The sequence below is a fragment of the Chrysochloris asiatica genome, unplaced genomic scaffold (assembly GCF_000296735.1).
Source record: "Chrysochloris asiatica unplaced genomic scaffold, ChrAsi1.0 scaffold00043, whole genome shotgun sequence".
NCBI lineage: Eukaryota > Metazoa > Chordata > Mammalia > Afrosoricida > Chrysochloridae > Chrysochloris > Chrysochloris asiatica.
In genome coordinates this window covers 21,349,661-21,371,842 of record NW_006408561.1, presented here as the reverse complement: position 1 = coordinate 21,371,842, position 22,182 = coordinate 21,349,661, and the positions used below count along the sequence as shown (strand labels likewise).

The window sequence follows — 22,182 nt, the reverse complement described above, 5'->3', positions numbered from 1 at the left end:
ATTACCAATGTTATAGAAAAAGATAAGAAACTACTGGGAACAACTGTATGCCAAAAGATTAGATAATTTAAATGCAATAGACAAAATCTTAAAAAGATACAAACCACAGAAACTGACTCAAGAAGAAATAGAAAATTTGAATAGATCTAAATCTATGAGACTGAATTTTATCTTTTTAAATTTCTTACAATAAAAAGCCTAGAACCAGATGGTTTCACTGATGAATTCTTCCAACCAGCTGAAGACTTATATGAATGCTTTACAAATGTTTCCAAAAATAGAAAAAGCAGAACACTTTTCAACTTATTCTATCCAACCAGTCCTTGGTGTGGCGCTGTATAACCACCAGACCACAAGTAAATGGTAGCTATACATAAGAAGTCCTGGTGTAGTGTCATAGGATACGCACTTGACCTCAGGGTTGATTTGAACAGCAAGGTGCGCAGTTCAAACTCACTAGCCGTTCCCTGATTCAATGGTACTTAACAACAACCACCCTAATACCAAAACCAGATAATATTACCATTAAAAAAAAAATCTGTAAACCAATATCCCTTACGAATATGGACACAAAAATTCTCAACAAGATACTAGCGAAGCAAACAAATAATACAAAAAAAAAAGCTTATATACCTTGACAAAGTAGGTTTACAACATAAAGATCAATTTATACCAATAGATTAAAGGACAGATAGCATTAAATGTATAAAAAGCATTTGACAAAAAGCTAACATCCTTTCATGATAGAAGGACCACATCACAAACTTGTTCCACTTGAATAAGGAAATCTACAAAAATTCCAGTTCCCCTAAAATCAGGAAGAAGACAAGATATAAACCCCAGCTACTGCCATTCAACACTGTACTAGAACCTACTATGTAAATGCTGGTAGGATATAAAATAGTACAAGCACTTATAAACAGTCTAGCAGTTTCCTAAAAGTAGCACATAAGCCTATTCTATGGCCTCTACTCCCAGGAATTTACACAAGCATATATCTATGCATAGACTTAAATCCCAAATGTTCACAGGAGGTTTCTCACAGTCAAAAACATTATTTATCAAATTAATTATGAAAATGTTTTTCAACATGTGAATGAATAAGTGTGGTGTAACCATACAACAGAAAACAAGAAAAAGAAGTGAAGCACTGATACATACAACGAAGACTAATCTCAAAATAATTCAACATTTATTGAAAATCTACTATGAGCTTACAAATCTTTAATCATTTATTAGCTCAGGTCATCCGTATAAGTAGCGAGTTTGACACAATTTTAAGGGAGGCAACGGGTCAAATGACTAGTTCATGCCATATTTCAGTTACTTTTAATATTTATGCTGCATGTAAATAAAAACCAGCATGAACGACCATCATAAAGTAGAGCTGGAATTCATATATATAATTTCAGACATATATTTTAGTCTCAAATTTGCCACTAAAAAGATAAATTGGACAAATCATAACTTCTCAGCTTTTCTCTTTTGTAAAAGCATGTTAATACCAACCCTAATTGACAGATTTTGTAGAAAGGACCAAAGTACACAGAATATGTCAGAATACTTAAATCATAAAATGTTAAATATAGAAAATCATCACTATCATAGCCTCAACCCTTTTATCCTGGTTATAGAAAGCAAATCAAAAGCGTGAACCTGGCTGATAATTTTAAGAAAGTCTTTCATACACAATTTCAGGTATCATGTAATTAAATCTATGCAACACATTATACATAAAGTCCCAAGAGTTTGAATGCTTTTGTTGTGAGGCAAAAAAGTTAATAACAGTTTTCAACTTTGTTCATAACAGGTGAAAAATGTAATTTCTTGATTAGAGTTATGCCGGCAAATTGGACCTAAATTTAACAACCAATCTGCCCAAATCAATTTCACTGAATTGGTACTTTTCATATACCTCTGACCAAAATTACAAATCTAATTCCATGAAATTTAAGATAAACAAAAAGTCTCAAATAAAAGCGATAAAGTATTAACCTTTCCTTTTTATTTCACCATGGTCACACTCTGAGGTCACACTTGGGCAGTTAACATGAATATAAAGACGAAAACAAGCTTATGACTAGAGATATATGAAGAAAATAGCATTCGTAGACCATTAACATTTCCAATTTTCTAAAGCATTGTTTGATTAATCAATATAATCTTATATTTGTCATCAATAAAAAATAATTTACTTATTCTTTTACAAAAATTTACTATTGATATTTTCCTCTCCATTTACAATTTCATTTTAAATCTAAGAAACAATACCCACTGCCATCAAATGTATTCCAACATTTAAGAAAGATAAAGTAAGGCACTTACGTCATTACTTCCTTTAAAGATCCAATAGCTTTTTCTAGAGTGCTTTTATCAGGATTTTCATCAGTTGTGTGTTTCTTGAGATCTGTAATGATTTTTAAAAATTCAGTGGTTTTCCAAACAAAATTGTAACACATTACTGTTGTTAACTGCCATTGAGTTGTTGTGTTCAACTAACAGTAACTTGTATAGCATTTCCAAGGAACAGCTGGTAGGTTTGAACTGCTGGCCTTGTGGTTCACAGTCCAGTACTTACCCCACAGTGCCAAAGCAGCTTATGTTGTTAAGAGCTGTCAAGTCATAGTGACCCTGTACAGGGTTTCTAAGGAGCGACTGGTGGGTTTGAACCACTAACCTTGTGATCAGCAGTCCACTACTTATCTTATAGCGCCGCACTAGGACCCCATAGACTGGTTTATTTTTATTTTTTTTTAAATTTTAAGCAATGTTACTTTAATAGGAAAGTTCTCTTACCCATTTGTTAAGGTTACTTTATCTTTTTACTGACTTAATTTTAAGAATAAGGAACACAAGTGTTCTTACACTGCTTTCTCACTTCCAATAAAAGCTGTGGGCTCCTAAATTCCTCTACTGAATAAAAACACATAACCCTAATTAGCTCAGAAATCACTATATATGTTACATTTCATACTGGAGGCCATAGCTCTATCAGAATATTTGGTAACCTTAAAAAGGATTTTGTTTAGTTGCAAGGTCCATGAAATCTATATACTTTGACTTTTCGTATACAGATTTTCATTCCATGCCATCCATGGCACATTCTTACCAAATCTATTCACAATCTGCCACAATATCCACCCACCTAATCATCTAAATGGAATATTAAAAAATTCAGACATCAAGTTCGTTTTAGTTACATAAATGAGCACTTAAAATTAGCAAATATATATATATATATATGGTAGCGTAGTAGTTACAAATTGGGCTGCGAACCGCAAGGTCTACAGTTCGAAACTACTAGTTGTGCTGCAGGAGAAAGATGAGGTGTTCTGCTCCCGTAAAGATTTACAGCCTCAGAAACCCTGTATAGGTTCACTATGAGTCGGAACCGACTCCATGGCACACAGCCAGCCATATGTGTATGTATATATATATCTTTGGAAACGTAAAGGTATTTTCATATCCAAGGGGGCTTCAAAAAGATCATGGGAAAACTCCAGCATCTTTCAGTTCCATTATTCAATGAAATCTTTGAAGCCCTTTATTATTAGTTTTATAGTCTAGGTGTTGAAAAGTGTAGGGAAATCAATTTATAAGCTAATAACTCTCGATTATGTTAGATAACGCTAAAGAAAAATCATGAGACGCTTTATTACTGTAATATCACACTTTTTTTAAAAAGTAGATTAAACAGAGTCTGAAAATTAGCTTCCTTGTCCTGGATATAATACTCTAGTTATGGTTGAGGAATCAAAATGCTTTATTACAAACTTATTTCTTTGTGTAGTTAATTTTTCATACCTAATTTTTAATAAGATAAAAAATTCACACTTCCATAAAAATGTTCACTAGTTTATTCGCTAAATGTACCAACATATACATAATTTTTTTTTTTTTTGACTACAAGCAAAATCTATTCAAAGATTTAACTCTCTGCTGTAAAACTTAACTACTCGAGTTATAAGTGTAAAATAGAGAATACGGATATGTTTCAATAGTGTTTTGAACAATCTAAGGCTAAAACAAGGTACCCATAAGGTTAAATCTACAGAACTTTATTACAATTCAGAAAAAGACTAAAAAATTTGGGACATACCAGTCATCTCTCTTGTGGTTTTATAGATAAACTTCGAGTTTACATGCACGTAAATTAACTCTGAATTATTGACATACCACAAAATTTATAAAGATTTTGACAGGATAAATTGAAAATACAGTAACACTAGCTAATATAAATGATATCAAAACGAAGTAGTTCAGTCCAGATGGAATTTTTATGGCATCAGGGATTATTTTTTAAGACCATATACATGCATAAATTTGTTTTCTTTGTAAAAGAGATAACTACAATGCAGAAGTCTTAGAGGTATATGAACATTAGTATTTCACCTTTTTTAAGAAAGAAAAATAAAAAATTACATGACAATATCTAAAATAGTTTGAAAACAGATCCTACTAGTACCATTTAAAAGTAGCGCAACACTGGGTAGCCTCTGTACTGGACGGATTAGAAGTTCAACAAGGCTCTGCCGTCCACATTCTGGTTTAGCTTGGTTTATCTGAAAAAGATGAACATAGTCAATAATTTAAGAAGGAATGATTTTGGCTATCTTACATCCTATCCTATCAGTGGTCCTAATAAAAACAAGCAGGACAGGATGGGTACTGGTGGATTCGCAGAATACTACTGTGGTTAAATAGAGTACTTTTATAAAAATAATGTACGTAGAAATACGATTTTTGCTAATTTCCAGACACCCAGTTTCCTGTAAGCGCTGTAAGCATTCTATGCATATGTACATTATATGTGTATGTGTACATTATATGTGGAAAAAACAGTAATCTTCCAGAGTTCACAGATCAAACAGAAAACAAGTTCTACTACATACTTTATATATCCCACTTTTAAATTTCTCTAAAACTTACACAATTCAAAAATACATACATATATTTTTGTTTTTTTGTTGTTAAGTGTGGTCGAATTGGTTGTCTCATAGCAACCTGTATAGTTTCCAAGGAGCAGCTAGTGAGTTTGAACCACCACCTCGTGATTCAAACCAATTTTGTGGTCCAGTGCTTTATCCCACAGTGCCACACCAGAACTCAATTCATAGAAACATACATACATAAATTACAATGATACTTTTAGATAAGGACAGTAAGGTATTTGATACAGAGAAAAAATTAATGGCTTAAAATAAAAACCCTGCTTCAGAATTTTCAGTTTTTGAAAATTAAAATATATATGACATTATAATATTCTCTCATCCAGCTGCCTCTACTACCTACCTATTATGTCAAATCTTCTGAAGCTAAACATTATTACCACCTTCAAGTACAACTAAATTTAACAGCTATCATAAAGGTATTCTTACATGGAATACATTACTAAAATTATATATTTTAATATAAATTTTTAAAAACATTCCTTCACAAATGATTCCCAGATTCTAATTTGAAAGACAAATACCTTCAGAAAAGCATGAAATCTTGGTTTCTGTTTTTCACATTTAATAATTGTTTCCTTGCTCATTTCAAAGAAGTTTACAAAGGGAGGATATGTTTTTATCAAATCCTTCGACTAGAAAGTAAAGAAAACACTAAGTTGTTATTCATATCTTTAGATGATAAAACTTCTATTCAAACATACTATCTTACATAATGCATTCAAATGAAACATTTAAGTTTCTTCTCAAGTTAAATATAGCAATTAATTTTATAAACATCTTTGATGTTCTTAAGTGCCTTCAAGTCAGTTCCAACTCATTGTGACCCTGTATAGTGTTTCTGAGACTTTGAAATCTTCGAGAGAGCAAAAAGCCTCATCTTTCTTTTATGAAGTGACTGGTAGGGTCAAACTACAGATTTGATAGTCCACAGTCCAGTGCTTATCATTTGGAACCATTTTAGGAAAGACTTCATTATGAAATAAAAAACAAATCAATGGGCACACACAGACAAAACTTGAGTAGCAAAGAATCAGATAGAAGCAAAAGCATATTAAGGCTTATTTCACTGATATAAAGATGACGTCATATTTAAAATGTCTATAAATGCATGTGCTCATTTGGAGCCTGCACATAAATCAAGAGGTAGTTGTTCAAACAGAACAAGTGGATATTGCTGTTCTCATTGTTAAGTGCTCAAGGTGGTTTCGACTCATAGCAACCCTGTATAGGATTTCCGATGAGCAGCTGGTAGATTTGAACTGCTGATCTTGTGGTTCAGTCCAGTGCTGATATTATGGTGTCACACCAAGAGCCCAAGTGGGTACTTGTTGTTAACTGCCAATGAATCAATTCCAACTCATACTGACTCTGCGCAGAGTTTACAAAAAGCAGCTTGTGGGTTTGAACTGCCAATCTTGTGGTTAGCAGTCTAATCCTAAAGTGACACTCCAGGTCTCCTAAAGATACTTAATTGATAAAAAAAAAATCAGGAAAGATGTGCACCAGGGCTGTATCCTATCACCATACTTATTCTATCTGTATTCTGAGCAAAATAATCAGAGATGCTGGATTATACGAAGAATGTGGCATATCAGGATTGGAGGACGACTCATTAACAAACTGCATTAACACAGGTGATAGAACCTTGCTTTCTGAACGCAAAGAGGATTTAAACTCCTTACTGATGAGGACCAAAGATTACAGCCTTCAGTATGGATTGCACCGCAATATAAAAAAAAACAAAAATTCTCACAACTGCACCAGTAAACATTATGATAAAAGAAAAATGATTGAGATTATCAAACATTTCATTTTGCTTACATCCAAACTCAACGTGCATGGAAGCAGCAGTTAAGAAAACAAACAACGTATTGCATTAGGCAAATCTGCTGCAAAAGACCTTTTTATAGTGCAAATAAATCACTTTGAGGACTGGCACAAGTCATGGTATTTTCATTTGCCTCATATGTATCTGAAGGTCGGACAATGAATACAGAACACCAGAGAAGAATCTATGCATTTCAATTATGGTGCTGGCAAAGAATATGGAAAGTGCCACAGACTGCCAGTACAAACAAATCTGTCTGTACAAATTATAGTGAGAATGCTCCTCAGCAGCAAAAACAGTCAAACTTTGTCTTTCATACTTTGGGCATGTCAGATAGGACGTCTCTGGAGAAGGAAAGGGAGGGTCATTGAAAAGGAGGAAGGTCCCCTACAAGATAGATCAACACAGTGGTAGCAATAATGGACTCAAACGTAACAATTGTGAAAATGTCCCGGGACTGGGTAGTGTTTCATTCTGGAGTTCATACAGTCTTTATAAGTTGGAACCAATTCAACAGCATCTGACAACAACAGAAACATGCATTCAAATTATAACTGATAGAGTTTATCTATACAAAATACAAAAACATCCAAATTCTTTATAGACGGATATAAGCCACAATGAAAGATCGATCAATCATATCACTCAAAAATGCAGTATCGGTGTTAATAATTTACGTACCTGACTGGCCAAGGAAAGGGAGAATGCCTCAGAAAACAAAACAAATGCAAATTCAAGTGCTAAAAATCCAGAATTCAAACGCTATAATTAACTATTCAAAATTAAGAACCACATACTTCATTCAAAATGAATGTATTCTTATTTTTTAAATTTAAGTATGTGGTTTTTCCCCTCGTAAAGAAGTAGTTGACTAGAAACTTGTACATAGAACATATAATTTTATAATGAGAGCTAAGAAAGAACAAAATAAAAGAGAAAGAAAAAAATAAAACTCAATTATAGAAAATTTCAAAAGCAACTATTAACCATTTGTAAAGGGCAAATAATTTAATATGCAGTAAAACAAAAGCATAGTATGACAGTTCATGTCCTTCGTGTCTTAAGCTACTGAGAAAATGTTACACATAAAGAGCATGTTTGAGAAAAAAACAAGAACCCTTGTAATATATTTTATAAACACAACATGCCTAAGTTTTAAAAACTCACACATTTCTATGAGTAACTTTCATTTATTTAATTGAAAAATCTGTGTAGGATACATCATTCTAACAGTTCTTGATGAAATGGTATTTTAATCTGAATACTTAAAAAAATAAGATACTTACATATTTAAGAAAGATATCACCAATGCTTTTGTTCTCATCCCAATTAAAAATAAGGTCTTCAAGATCATCCTAAAATAATACAAATTGAAAGTTGATAGATTAAACCTGACAGTGTTTTATATCTTTTAATTTTTCTAAGACATTTACTTGAAAGCAGCACTTTACCAAGTGTCTAAATGTGCAGAAAAATTACTATCTCACTCAGCATGGAATTAATTTTTTTACTTAGAGGAAAGTTATTTGTTGAAGAATAATTAAGAAAATACAAATAGCATTAAGTCAGTAAGATTTGGCCTAACTCCCCCAAATAGGTGATAGTTCAATACCTCATTAACTTTTCATATAGTTTGATTGGTGTTATTAATTATAGAAAACTATTTCAATCCTGGGGACAATGATGGTTCAATCTAGTTCTAACAATCAGCCAATGTAAACCTTATGAACCACAATACTCTGTTCCCCAATCAACCGTGCTGTTTGTAGAATCCAACAGCAACGAACAATAGCAACACTAAATATTTCAGACTTGCAGGCCACATGGTTTCTGACAACCTATGACTTTGTAAAACGAAAGTAGTCATAGACAGTATGTAAATGAATAAGTATAGCTTTGTCCCATGAAAACTTTTAACAAATCAGATGATAGACTGGAATAAGCTCATGAACCATATACAGTTTTGCTAAACATAGTCTATAAAATACCTTAGCAGCAACCTTAAAGAATACATTTTTATTTTTTAATTTCATAAGACACTTAAAAATAAAACATAAATCAGATGAGATGCTAAGAAATGACATGCTTTAAATAAAATTCTAAAAATGATTTCAAAATAGCGTTCAATCAGTAAGCTCCCATACCAGGAGCTCTAAATTGTTAACTGCAGGCCCAAGGCATTCCTCAACACTCTTTCAGTAGGGTCCATTAAACTATACCTATTCATTATAATACTCATGCATTATTTGACTTTTTCACTCTGATTCTATCAAAAGTATTCAGTGATTTTCTAGAGGCTACGAAATGTGTGATATTGCAACGACCAAATGCTGAAGCAGATCAAAATCTGTCTTTCTTAATCTAGACATTAAAGAATTATAAAAAAAAAAAAAAAAAAAAGTAAGGTCACTCTTCAGTATTTTTATTTTAGCGTTATTTTTCATAAACATATGGTGGTACTGACAGTATCATACAATTGGTTATTATTAGTATTCTACACAACCCTGTGTTGTTGTTGTTGTTACGTGCCGTTGAGTCAATTCCGACCGATAGCAACCCTGTATAGGGTTTGTAAGGAGCAGCTGGTAAGCTTGAACCACCAACCTTGCAGTTTAAACGACTTTACAGTCTGACGCATTAGCCCACAGTGCCACACCAGGACTCCCATACAGGGATGCAATGCGTCAGAATTCACTCGACAGCACTTAATAACAAGAACATTTATTAACAGCAATCTTTTAAATTGGATATCAGCATGCAAAAATATGATCTTAAACCCTCACCTTACTGAAAATATAAATTGTAACAGAGTACAGACCTAAATGTAAAAGCTAAAATAATACAGCTTTCAGAATAAAATGGAAAAAAAATTTCAAAAACTGGTTTCGGGGAAAATTTCTTAGATGACACACCAAAATCAGTTCATTAAAATAAATAAATTGGACTTCACCAACATTTACAACTTTGGCATTTCAAAAAACAACACTAATAAAATATAAAGACAAACAACAACAAACAGAAAATAACATTTGCAAAGCACATAGAAAATAAAGGATTTATTTCCTGAGTTTACAAATAACCCCATTGAGTTGATTTCAACTCATGGAGACATTATAGGACAAAGAACTACCCACAGGATTTCCTATGGGAAAAAAATTTTTATGGGAAAAAAATGGCAGGTCATTTCTCCCAGAGCAGGACCAAAACCTTTGGTTAACATCCAACTGTTTAACCACTATACCACCAGATCTCCATCACAATTCATTAAAAAAGACAACAAGTAACACAAAAAATGGGAGACAAATCTGAATATATATTTTACCAAAGATGACATAATGGCTAACAAACATATAAAAAGATGCTCAACATCATTATTCATTGTTATTGTTGTTAAGTGCCGTACAGTCGAACCCATGACAACCCTGTACAGAGTTAGGTTTATAGAAATTAAAACCATGACAGTGTATGTCATACCCACTAGGGTGACAAAAAAACCAACAACTATTCAGCAATAAAAAAGGAACAAACTACAAACATGCCACATCATAGAAAGGCCTCAAAAACAGTCAAATACTAGATACTATAAGGGTGCATTTACATGAAATGTCCAGAAACCAAGATTCATACAAACAGCAATAACTATTAGTACATTGGGGCAAGGAATGGACATTAACTATAAATATGCGTTAAGGATCTCACGAGGTGCATAGAAATTTTCTAAAGTGGTTTTATGGCAATACATCACCAAAAAGTCATTGAATAGCATATTTCAGATAGTTTAATTTTATTATAGGTAAAATACACTTGAATATGCAATTTTTAAATTACATACTTAAATAACATTTTAAATTCTATTAAAGTAAATAAGGAGCACAGGTAGTGTACTGGATTACCAGCTGGGATGCTAACTACAAGGTCAACAATTTAAATCTACCAGCCACTCCGTAGGAAAAAGATAAAACTGCTCCTGTAATGATTTAGACTTGGAAACCTTATACAGGGTTGTTATGAGTCAGAGCAGACTCAGTGGCACACAACTACAACCAATAAAATAAATACTGATAGATCCAAAACTATGTAAACAAAAGTTCACAACATATTTTAAGAGAGAAAAAGGAACCTGAGAAGAAATACTATACAACCAGATGCAGAAAGAGTCAAAAAAGGAAGAAGAGGGAGGGTACTATTTTCAATAGCATAAAAGTGAAATTCAAAGCAATACTATCTTACAGTTCACAAGTCAAGCACTTGGAAAAGTTAACTATCCAAAACTGTACTAAAAAAGGTAAAAGATTATACATAAAACTAACTTATGGGCAATATAGGACTTCAGGTGCACCGCTGCAGGATAAGCACTAGACTGTGAACCACAAGGTTCATGGTTCAAACCCACCAGTTGTTCCTCGGAAACCCTATGCCGGGTCACTGAGTCAGAATCAACTTGATGGCACATAACAACAAGGGTAATATACGTAGTCCTAGTAGTACTTCAGGGCACACAGCCACCACCAGGAGTACTGTAGGTTGTGTTGGACTAACTGAAAGCTCTGATGTCTGAAGCCACCAGCTGATCCACAAGAACAAACTGATATTGTCTGTTTGTTTTCTCAGATTGACAACCTTAGAAACTCTATAGAGCACTTTTACTGTGTTGGAAAAAGTACAACCAGAATGCTCCTTACAAACCAAAATGACGAGACTTCATCTCTCAGACTTCGGACATATTATCAGGAGAGACTAATCCTTGGAGATGGATATCATGCTTGGTAAAGTAAAGGAACAGTACAAAAGAGGGGGACTCCCTCAACATGATGGTTTGGCAAAGTAGCAGCTGCAGTGGGCTCAAATGCAGTAGCCAACTGTGAGGATGGCATAGGACCAGGTGGTGTTTCATTCTGTTGTCCATAGGATCGCTGAGTCGGAACCAACTCGACAGCATTGTTAACAACAAGAGGGTTGCTAAGAATAGGAATCAACTAGATGGCTGTGGGTTTGGAGGTGCAACTATAATGTAGTGGATTCCAGCACTAACGTATATCAGCAAGAGAATTCCAACTCATAGTGAACCAATAGGAAGAGTAGAACTGGTAAATAGGCACTGACTTTGTTGTTGTTAAAAGTGCTGTTGAGAGAGTTCCTACTCAGTGCCCCTATATAGTGTTTCCAAGGAGCATCTGGTGAGTTTGAACCTTGAAGTTTGGACCTTGAAGTCCAGTGCAATGCTTTAACCCACAGCGTCACACCAGTACTCCTAAGTTTAAATCCTTCATCTGTTACTTGTTCACTCTGTACTTTGCATCCTATGGGCCTATTTACTATTCTAAAACATGAGGATAATGAAAAATTATTAAATGAGTTAATACTTGGTAAAGTAAAGGAACAGTACAAAAGAGGGGGACTCCCTCAACGTGATGGTTTGGCAAAGTAGCAGCTGCAGTGGGCTCAAATGCAGTAGCCAACTGTGAGGATGGCATAGGACCAGGTGGTGTTTCATTCTGTTGTTCATAGGATCGCTGAGTCGGAACGGACTCGACAGCATTGTTAACAACAATAGGGTTGCTAAGAATAGGAATCAACTAGATGGCTGTGGGTTTGGAGGTGCAACTATAATGTAGTGGATTCCAGCACTAACGTATATCAGCAAGAGAATTCCAACTCATAGTGAACCAATAGGAAGAGTAGAACTGGTAAACAGGCACTGACTTTGTTGTTGTTAAAAGTGCTGTTGAGAGAGTTCCTACTCAGTGACCCTATATAGTGTTTCCAAGGAGCAGCTGGTGAGTTTGAACCTTGACGTATGGACCTTGAAGTCCAGTGCAATGCTTTAACCCACAGCATCACACCAATACTCCTAAGTTTAAATCCTTCATCTGTTACTTGTTCGCTCTGTACTTTGCATCCTATGGGCCTATTTACTATTCTAAAATATGAGGATAATGAAAAATTATTAAATGAGTTAATACTTGGTAAAGCATTTAGAAGAATTCCTGACAGGTAGTAAGTGTTCAATAAACTATTAAGTATATTTTCCTATATAAATATTTAATGTAAACTGAAGGAGGACATTTGGAAAACTAATGCAAAACAAAAAAATAACCTAATGGAACCTTAGCATTAATGTGCCCTGGTGGCACAGTAGGATAAGCATTGGGCTGGTAACCACAAGGTCGGCAGTTCAAACCCAGTAGTTGCTCTCTGGGAGATGAGGCTTTCTGTTCCTGTAAAGATTTACAGCCTTAGAAATCCTATGAGTCAGAATTGTCTGAGTAGGTTGGTTTCTGGGTTGTTTTTCAAAGTATAACACTAGTGAATACAGATTATGTACGAATATATACAAGGGGGCTTGGCTTCAAAACGTTGGTCAGAAAATTCCATTATCTTTTCATTCCAATTTATCACAAACTTTTTGAAGCTCCGTTGAATATAAATAATTTAAACATCCAAAATAAGCATTTATATAAGAACATCTCTAAGTATTCTGATAAACAGTCTACTCTGGTTAACCACTAATTCCGAATACCTGTTGGCAAAATAAAAATTTCTGCCTCAATTCTTAACTAAGTATTAATGTGAAAAGATATTAAGCTTAGAGAAATTATATACTCTGTATCAATCAGTCATAGAGCAGTATTCAAACTCCCAAATGTGCCTGACTCCAGATAACATGTTATATACCACTTGATCTAACACTCACTATCCCCTTCCCACTTCAATTAGAAATGGGAAGTCAGACTGGCAAGCCCATTGCCCAAAGCATTATTCATAATCTACCATCTTTTATTTCTGTGGGAAAATGTCTAACCCAATTTAGGACCGTCACGGGGATATAATTCCTCCTTTTCCAAAGTACATCCGAATTTCTACATAACGGATCCTCCCAACTTTACTTCCTGGCCCTGAAAAAGAAGAAATCTTTTGTTTTAAGACATAGCCTACATTCCAAAGCATAGGCAAGGCATTTAGAAAAATGGTGGTAGAAGTAAGAAAGCTAAGCCTTCCTTTTCTTCTGTGGAGATTTCTTTTACATGGCTACCTGTTATGTAACAAAGGTTCATCTTCACCTGCTCACTTACTACACAATAAACCAAATTAGCAGGTTCCCCAATATACAGTGTTTTTAATACTAGTAAAAACTACCCGTGAGAGTTAAACTATAATAACAGAAGGATAAACACAGGATGAAAAAGGATTTCCTTCAATCATTCTTTTTCTCTTTTGTTTGATGATAGTTCTAAAACATGAGCAGCACACTACACTCTAGAAGCAAAGTAGGAAGATGGGCCTAAGGTTAGTCACATAGATTCAAGATAAGGAGACAGACTAAGTTCTAGTCCTGATTCTGAAATGTAGCATGACCACCATTCAACAAGTATTTATTGATAACAATCTAAATGCTAAAGTGATTGTTATAACAGTATTATTAACTAACTTCTGAGTTTAGTTTATTAATAATATTGATTGCTATGGTTACTGAATTCTCAGCAAGTGCTAGACATAACACACAGTAACTTGTATTTATGAAAGAAAAAAAAAAAAAAACTTCATGACAACACATGAATGAGATATACCCTCTCCATTTTAGACGAGACACCAAAAGCAATTAAGTCACCTGACTGCTAATCAGAATACGTATTGAGTTAGTTACCAGTGCTTCTCAAAAATACTAACGAGATGATATGAAAAATCATATGAATTTAGAACACATTTACATGGCTTACTTACACATTAAAATAGCATGCACAGCACCATCATCAATAAGCAATACAAGTTTAAGAGGACAAGCTTTAAAAATCAAATGAACAAAGGGTCAAATCCTGATCAAGCATTTATTAGGTGGTGACTTCAGGAATAAAATTAATCAAAAGTTAAAATAATTAAATTAGTATAAATCTAATAATTTAGTAATCAAAAATTATTACAAGAATACTAACTCTTTGCTGTACTCAACACATATGGTATTCAATAGCTAGCTGACTACATTTAAAAATAAAGAAAAAATTTGTATTAAAAAAGACTAGAGAAAATACACAACATTTTAGGATTAGGGTGACTGGACTATGAGTGTTTTCCATTTCTTTTTCTAATTCTCCTGGTTTTATAAAAACCTGACAGCACCTATAGGCTTCATCTTAGAAAAGAACACAAACTTCAAAAATTTTTAAATGAGTGACTGTGGTATAATGAAATATTTAATGTCTCTTCTATCCAAAGGCATCATAACTTCCACCAAGCTTGTTTTCCTGATAGGCCTGGGGAAGGAAAGGGAAGGTGGGTAATGATGCTGACAGGATTCTATGATTCAGTTGTGAGTAACTATTAACAGAGCTAACTGTGATTGGTTAATTTTGTCATCATGTTGGGCATTACACAGTGTAGTGAATTATTTAATATGTCTCGTCTAGCCTTAGTCTTTGTAACTACCATCAAATGACTCATCTCCTGATAGGTCTGAGTAAGAGAAGGTGGAAGAAGATACTGATAAGACGACATGACTCAGCTGTGGATGTTAAGAAAATTCATTGCAATTGTAAAAACTTGAAACTCTAGCATGGATACAAAATGAACCATCTCAAAAGCAAGAAGAGAGGGATCTTACAACCATCAAGGAAGAAAAGTCAGGGGCGAAGCTCATTCTTTGGACCCCGAAATTCCTGCACATTGAACTTCTTCAACCCAAGGACACTGAAGAAATGGCAGAAGAGCAGAAGCAGCAGAACCAAGATTCAGAGCACAAAACAGAGCAACAGGCTTCCTTGTCTATGGAGCAAGTAAAGCTGAGTGACACTGAGCAGGAAACTTGCTAGCAGAGTAGGGTGTCTCCAGGTACTAATGGGGAGGAGGGGAGGAACCAAGGTTTGCTGAACTACAGAGATAGAACTGAGTGCCTTCAGGCTGAGGCTTATGATGGAGTGGACTGTCCTGTGAGCATTTATTACTACTGCTTTTAAGTGCCATCGAGTAAGTACTGACTTACAGCAACACTAAATAAGATTTTTGAGACTGTAAATCATTGCAGGAACAGAAAATCTCATCTTTCTCCCGGTGGGCACTTATTAGCAGCCCTGAAAGAGCTTTGTAAAATTGCTCAGGCACAGAGAGATATGCCTGGGCATGAGTGAGGAGAGGCTGTCCTGGCTGAAAGAACTGGGCCCTGAGTATATTCTCATGCTGTATGTATTTGTAACCTGTTAACTTTCTTGATAAATCCCATAACTGTGAGTACGGTGTCTGAATTCCGTATGGTCGTTGCAATGAATTATCAAACCCGGCAGAGTACAATGCTGTGACAGGGAAAGTTTGGAATCATTTTTTTGGAGCAACAAACTTATAATTGACTGAAAAACAAATATTAGTTGCATTGCTTACAATTCAACCTTACCAAAGAAGCTTAAAGAATTAGTTTACACATGAGAACATTAAGGGGTGACAATACTTTCAAAGCTCCACTGAATCAAAGAATATGATTTTCTGAACTGAGATTTTGACGCTACATAACATTTTGTGACAGAAGGGAGCTTGCACCCTCAAACTAAGATACCCTAAAATAAATTTAAATTGATGCACAAGAAAATAGTAGAACACCAAGAAGAAAACCTACTTGATGTTCTATTTTACATTTATGTCTCTCAATGATTCTTAACAAGCAAAATTATTCCAAGAATACTTTCCTCTTCAAATGTTCACATCCCTAAATGGCCTGAAAATCTGCAGCAATTTTCAAACTTAGAGGTTTAAGATTCCCTTCGAGAGTTCCTTCTAGATCTAGAAATTAATTGAAATTTGATTTTGGTAAAATATAAAATACAAGCATTTGGTAAATTACATTACCTTATAGACTTTTTATATTTTGTTTATAATGTACACTGAAATCAAAAGTAATTTATCTGTCTGTATACAGTCTATAACTCAAATTAGTTTTTACTGTTACATGACTGAAATACTAATATAAGCAAATTGATACATTTGCTGAAGCACTACATTAAAAAATATAGCTAAATTACTTTTGAGTTCAGCTAAATCTGCCCAAAAAGTACTCTGATATAAGAGACTGATAACTAGAAATTATGGATATTTATTGTGAAGTGCCGTTGAATCGGTACCAACCCATAGCAACCCTGTATATGGTTTCTGAGGAGCAGCTGGTGAGCTTGAACTGCTTACCTTGCAGTTCAAACGGCTTTGCAGTCTGGCGCATTAACCCACATCAAAAGAAAATAATTTTTAAAAGGATAGCACAATTTTGTGTGGCTTTGGTATTTATCTGCCCAGAAATAGAGAAATGAATTAAATGACACTGGGCTGTTATCTGCAAGGCTGGCAGTTCAAAAACACCAGTTGCATCTCAGAAACCTTACTCTAACTCCATGGCAGTTCACAACAACAAAGTCGCTTCCAGCTTCAGTTTTTAAATAAACCAAAGCAAAATAAATATAAATAAGCTGAAGACGAAACGGTGGAAAAATAAGACCAATCAGACATATACATTCCTTTAAAAAGTCTTGGTAACATCTTAATTCCTTACTGTCAGGATTAATCTAAATTTTACAAAATAGGCAAACAACAGGAATTAATAAGGTACTGGAACAATGGGACAAATGATTCAAAGGAACAAATGAATAAAGGTGTTTTTAGGTACAAAATTTAGTTAACTAATCTGAAGTGCCTGAGAAATCACATATCATTCAAAAACAATTACTACCAAGTTCACCCACCATCTATGTATAAACTTACCTTTATCTTAGTGTGCACATCAAAGATATCTGGGATGCTACCAAAAATAGTCTTAATCTCTTCTGGTGCAAGAATAGGCCCACCACGCTGCCCTTCCTCTTCCAATGGGACCTGAAATAACTTAAAAAGAGGGGTGGGTGGGGGGAGAATGCGGGTGGTTATAATCAGTAAATTTGAGGAAAGGGAAAAAAAAGCTAAATTTAAATGGTGGTAAGGGAGAGATGAAGATGCTGTTGGACAAGAAAAAAAGTAACAAAAAGCATACGACTTAAATTTTAAGACACTCCTTATTTTCTTAGTCATTTTCTATTACATGTAGCTATATAATGGAAAGTGTGGTGATGCCATAAGATAAGCACTGGACTGCAAAACACAAAGTTAGTGGTTTGAGCTCCCCAGCCACTCTGTGGGAGACAGTAACGGCTTCTGCTCCCACAAAGATTTACAGCCTTGAAAACCCTAAACAGGGTCACTGAGTCAAAACTGACTCCATGGCACAAAGCCACCACCACCAGATATAGCAGAAACATATCTTCAACAAGTAATCTTAGGAGAACAAACAAGATGGCAGAGATGGTGGAAGTGCAGTGAAGAACTCCATCAGCAACAGCAAAGAATACCAGACCAAGCAAGCTCAGAGGATGGTGCCAGAACTCTGAACCACATATAAAGGAATGTTTAGAAGATTGGAAGGCTTACAGCTAGAGGAATCTGTAGCAGAATCAAGAAATCCATTGCTGTCTAATTCAAGATGCTCAGCTGCTCCCGGAGCCGCCATACTGGGTGAGATGGAATGGGGGAAGGATCAGAGCAGCCACGGATACCTGACAGAACCACGGAGATAAAAATGTAGATATTCTTTTTTTTGTATCTGTTCACTGGTCTCTCACTGTCTGTGCACCTCTATTCTGGTGATTAGAGGGGGTGCCTGAGCAAATGGACACCCCACCCCCATGCCTGGAGGGTTCTACTACGCATGCACACAGATATCCTCAAAATTTAAAGAGACAGTTTCCACTTAAAACCAAACGGCAATACAAAAGGGCCACAACCAGCCCTGAACTAATTATCACTAGGAAAAAGGACTGAACAGGGATTGTGGAGTGGGACAGGCAGACTACAAAGGAAATAGGCCAAAAATCAAATCCTGAGTCACATCCCAATGACCAACAGTAGCAACTTGAAATTTCTCAAGAAGAAGACTGAAAAAGGAAGCCCATCTCCTGATCACATCTACCTGGAGGCAATAAAAAATAATTTTTTTTAGACAAGAAAGCATAAAAAATACCAAAACACACACCCATTTAAGTAGGAAGGCCCCAGATAACTCTTGAATATGCCCAAAAAACATAAACAGATGACCATATCAGCATATATCCAGAAACAAGATAAAGTGACTGAGGCAAATGAGCTGGAAGGAGACCTACACTCCATACTGGAAGATGGACAGGCTTTGAAAATGCCTGAGAAGGAATTCAGAAAAATGATTATCAAATATATCAAAATACTTTACAATGGAGTTGAGAAAAATAAGGAAGAAGTTAAGAAAATTCTACAGGAACAATCAAATAAGATAGATACAGCATTGGAAACAATTCAAAGCCTACATAAAGAGGTCCAAATGATGAATAATAGAATATCCCAAATACTCTGAAAGGGCAAAGGAGTAGAACTGAAGAGACAGAAGCCAGAACTAGTGAACTAGAAGATACATTTCTCAACACTACTATGATAGAAGAGCAAGCACAAAAAAGGGGGAAAAAATCTGAAGAAGGTCTAAGATTCAAGTTGAACAACATGAAGAGGAATTACTTAAGAATTATCGGCATTCCGGAACAGGAAGAATCACACAAGTCCACAGAGGAGATATATGAAGAGTTGCTGGAAGAAAACTTACCTAATATACTGAAAAGCGAAAAGATAAGCATTCAAGAAGCTCAACGAACCCTAGGAAGGATGGGCCCTAAAAGACAATCACCAAGACATTAAATAATCAAGCTCTCCAAAATCACAGATAAGAACAGGATCCTGAAAGCAGCTATGGAAAAGAGAAGTGTAACATACAAAGGCAATCAAATCAGATTAAGCTTAGATCTCTCAACAAAAACCATGCACGCAAGAAGGCAATGGGAAAACATATATAAAACGCTGAAAGAAAAAAAACTGCCAACCAAGAATCCTCTACCCAGCAAACCTGTCAATCAAATACAATAGTGTAATCAAAACATTCCAGGATAAACAGAAGCTAACGGATTTTGCCAAAGCCAACCCTGCTATGAAAAATACCCTAAAGGAAGTTCTGTGGACTGAGAACCAACAAGGACAACAACCAGAGAAATATGTACGCAGCAGCATCAACCTGTCGACAAATGGAATAGTCAAGAACAGAATAAAATTATAAGAACAGAAGATCTGGGCGGTCAGTCTATGATCATAACAATTACTACGTGAAAGAAACTAAACACAGAGGAACAGAGATCCAGGTGGTGAGGCTGCAAGATAAAAAAAGACTGTCTTAAACGGAGGGAAGAGTTAATGAAATATAAGGTAACCACAACAGTGGGGTTGGGGGTGTTCAGTTCAGGTGTTGGGGAGGGCAATACAAGAAGCGGGAGGAGGTGGAAGAACAAGATATATAAGGGAACAGGTTTGCATAGTCTAAGTGTTGTTACGTGCTGTGAAGTCGGTTCCAACTCATAGCGACCCTGTAGTACAGGGTTTCCGAGGCTGTAAATCTTTACGGGAGCAGAAAGCCTCATCTTTCTCCAACGGAACAGCTGGTAGTTTCGAACTGCTGACCTTGCGGCTCACAGCCCAATTCATAACCACTACGCTAGTGGGACAGAGGTAAATAGTGATGCATGCTCAAAGTTGGAACAGGGCTATGTGATACAGGGATCTAGGCATAGTTTGAAGAGGGGAAATAATACTAAAAACCTTGACTGTCTTATGACTATTGGTTTCCCTTGCCTACTATTGTAGAATAGACACTTGAGTGTGATAGAAAATGTTGGGAAACATGACTACAGAAAACTTGTAACTCCGTCTTCAGCCTATAACTGATTGGAATACCTAAAAGGATTCTAGAACTTGCCCAGTGAAATTGGCTTCTTGTAAAGCCTTTGCAGAGTACAGGACCTTAGGTAGAATCCTGAGTTCCATCCAGACCTTATGAGATGGGACATTCCCACTAGCAAGTAAAAGCAGACCAGCCTGTAACAGCTAGAGCAACAGAAGATACATCTTCAAAGAAAGATCATCAGGAAAAACCCAAAACAAAAATGTCAGCATGACTGGCCACTACAAGAATAACCAAACTGTTTGCCAGGAAGACATTAAGGCAAGCAATCAAGTACCTTCAGAATAAACTCCCCTCTAAGACTAAAACTCAAAGAGAACACATGAATAGGAATGTAAGCTTGCTGGCAACCACACTGGTCTACTGGTAATTGGAAGAGCGGGAAAGGAAGCAATAAAGAAATGGGCTGAGTTAACGCACAGTCCATTGACTACCATTGACCTGAAGATGAGAGATAAGGAAGGGCTGGTTGTTCCAAAGTGTGGAGAGACCTGGGGACACTTGAGCCCATGGACAAGGACATAGCCACAGAGGGCTAGAGCTGAAAGTGAAGCATCCAGCTGATATAAATTGAGGGGAGATGCACAAGAACTCCCAAACTTGCAGATAGCACCCATTTGACCTAGCCTTGATAATCAGAACTAGACTGCAGGAAGATTACAAAAAAAAAAAAATTTATAGCTTTCTGTATTACTCACATACAGGTATACTGTGTGTGGTTGTCTAGATAATTTTGTCTGAAGGGTCGTTAAAACATGAAGAGTCAAAAATGTCACTCTTACTGTTTTATCTGATTTTCATATGACAGACATTTACATCTTGGGACTTGAGTAAAAAGCACCTGGAAGTTAAGTTACTTGACTCCCAGCATGTGCACTCCAGTGTAAAAGCATATAGGCTCCCTGTGATCTGATCATAAGTGGGAGTCCATTAAGACAGCTTATATTCCTTTCGAATCCCCAATGGTCACACCTTGTAACAGAACTTCTGTTTCTAAGTTCAGTTTGTATACAGTTTATAATTCAAATTAGTTTTATTGATATATGAATGAAATATTAACATAAGCTGAATTGGGCTCTGCTGCTCTAGGGAAGGAACCCTTATTGGAGGCAACACTTAACATATTCTTTTTCATGCATATCAAAAAAAAAAAAAAAAAAACAAGGAATCAGAAAAGGTTACTTTAGAAAGTGCACACTTCCAAATCAAGGTGATGTTTCTTGACAAGAGAATCTGCAAAGTTCTGAAATAATTTCAGTTCTCTCTATGACTACCCATCCAAAAGATCTTTCCCTTTAAAAAGTTTTTATAACCCAAAAAACTGCACCATTTATAATCATACTATCCTATGAGTCAGAACCGACTCCACGGCACATAACAACAACAATCTCCCTTACTACATAAAACAAGTTGACGACAATGAGCTCTGGTGACTTAGTAGATTACAAACTGAGCAGCTAACCGCAATGTCAGTAGTCTGAGTCTACCAGTCGCTCTGCAGGAGAAAAATGAGGCTTTATGTTCCCTTTAGATTACAGCCTCAGAAACCCTATATAGGGTATCTCCATGACATTCCTTGCCGTTTGGTCATA

At 35.5% G+C, this 22,182-nt stretch overlaps 1 protein-coding gene across 3 annotated transcripts in view; it reads right to left on the bottom strand.

Moving 5' to 3' along the window:
- ECT2 (epithelial cell transforming sequence 2 oncogene) overlaps window positions 1–22,182 on the bottom strand; it is a 66,856-nt gene that overhangs the window by 23,751 nt on the left and 20,923 nt on the right. For all 3 annotated transcript variants that reach the window (XM_006861847.1, XM_006861848.1, XM_006861846.1), the window contains 5 exons: window positions 17,512–17,631; window positions 8,067–8,135; window positions 5,474–5,584; window positions 4,466–4,562; window positions 2,326–2,407 (listed from right to left, as the gene is read on the bottom strand). In XM_006861847.1, coding sequence (XP_006861909.1) covers window positions 2,326–2,407; window positions 4,466–4,562; window positions 5,474–5,584; window positions 8,067–8,135; window positions 17,512–17,631 — 479 coding nt within the window. The remainder of the gene's footprint in view (window positions 1–2,325; window positions 2,408–4,465; window positions 4,563–5,473; window positions 5,585–8,066; window positions 8,136–17,511; window positions 17,632–22,182) is intronic.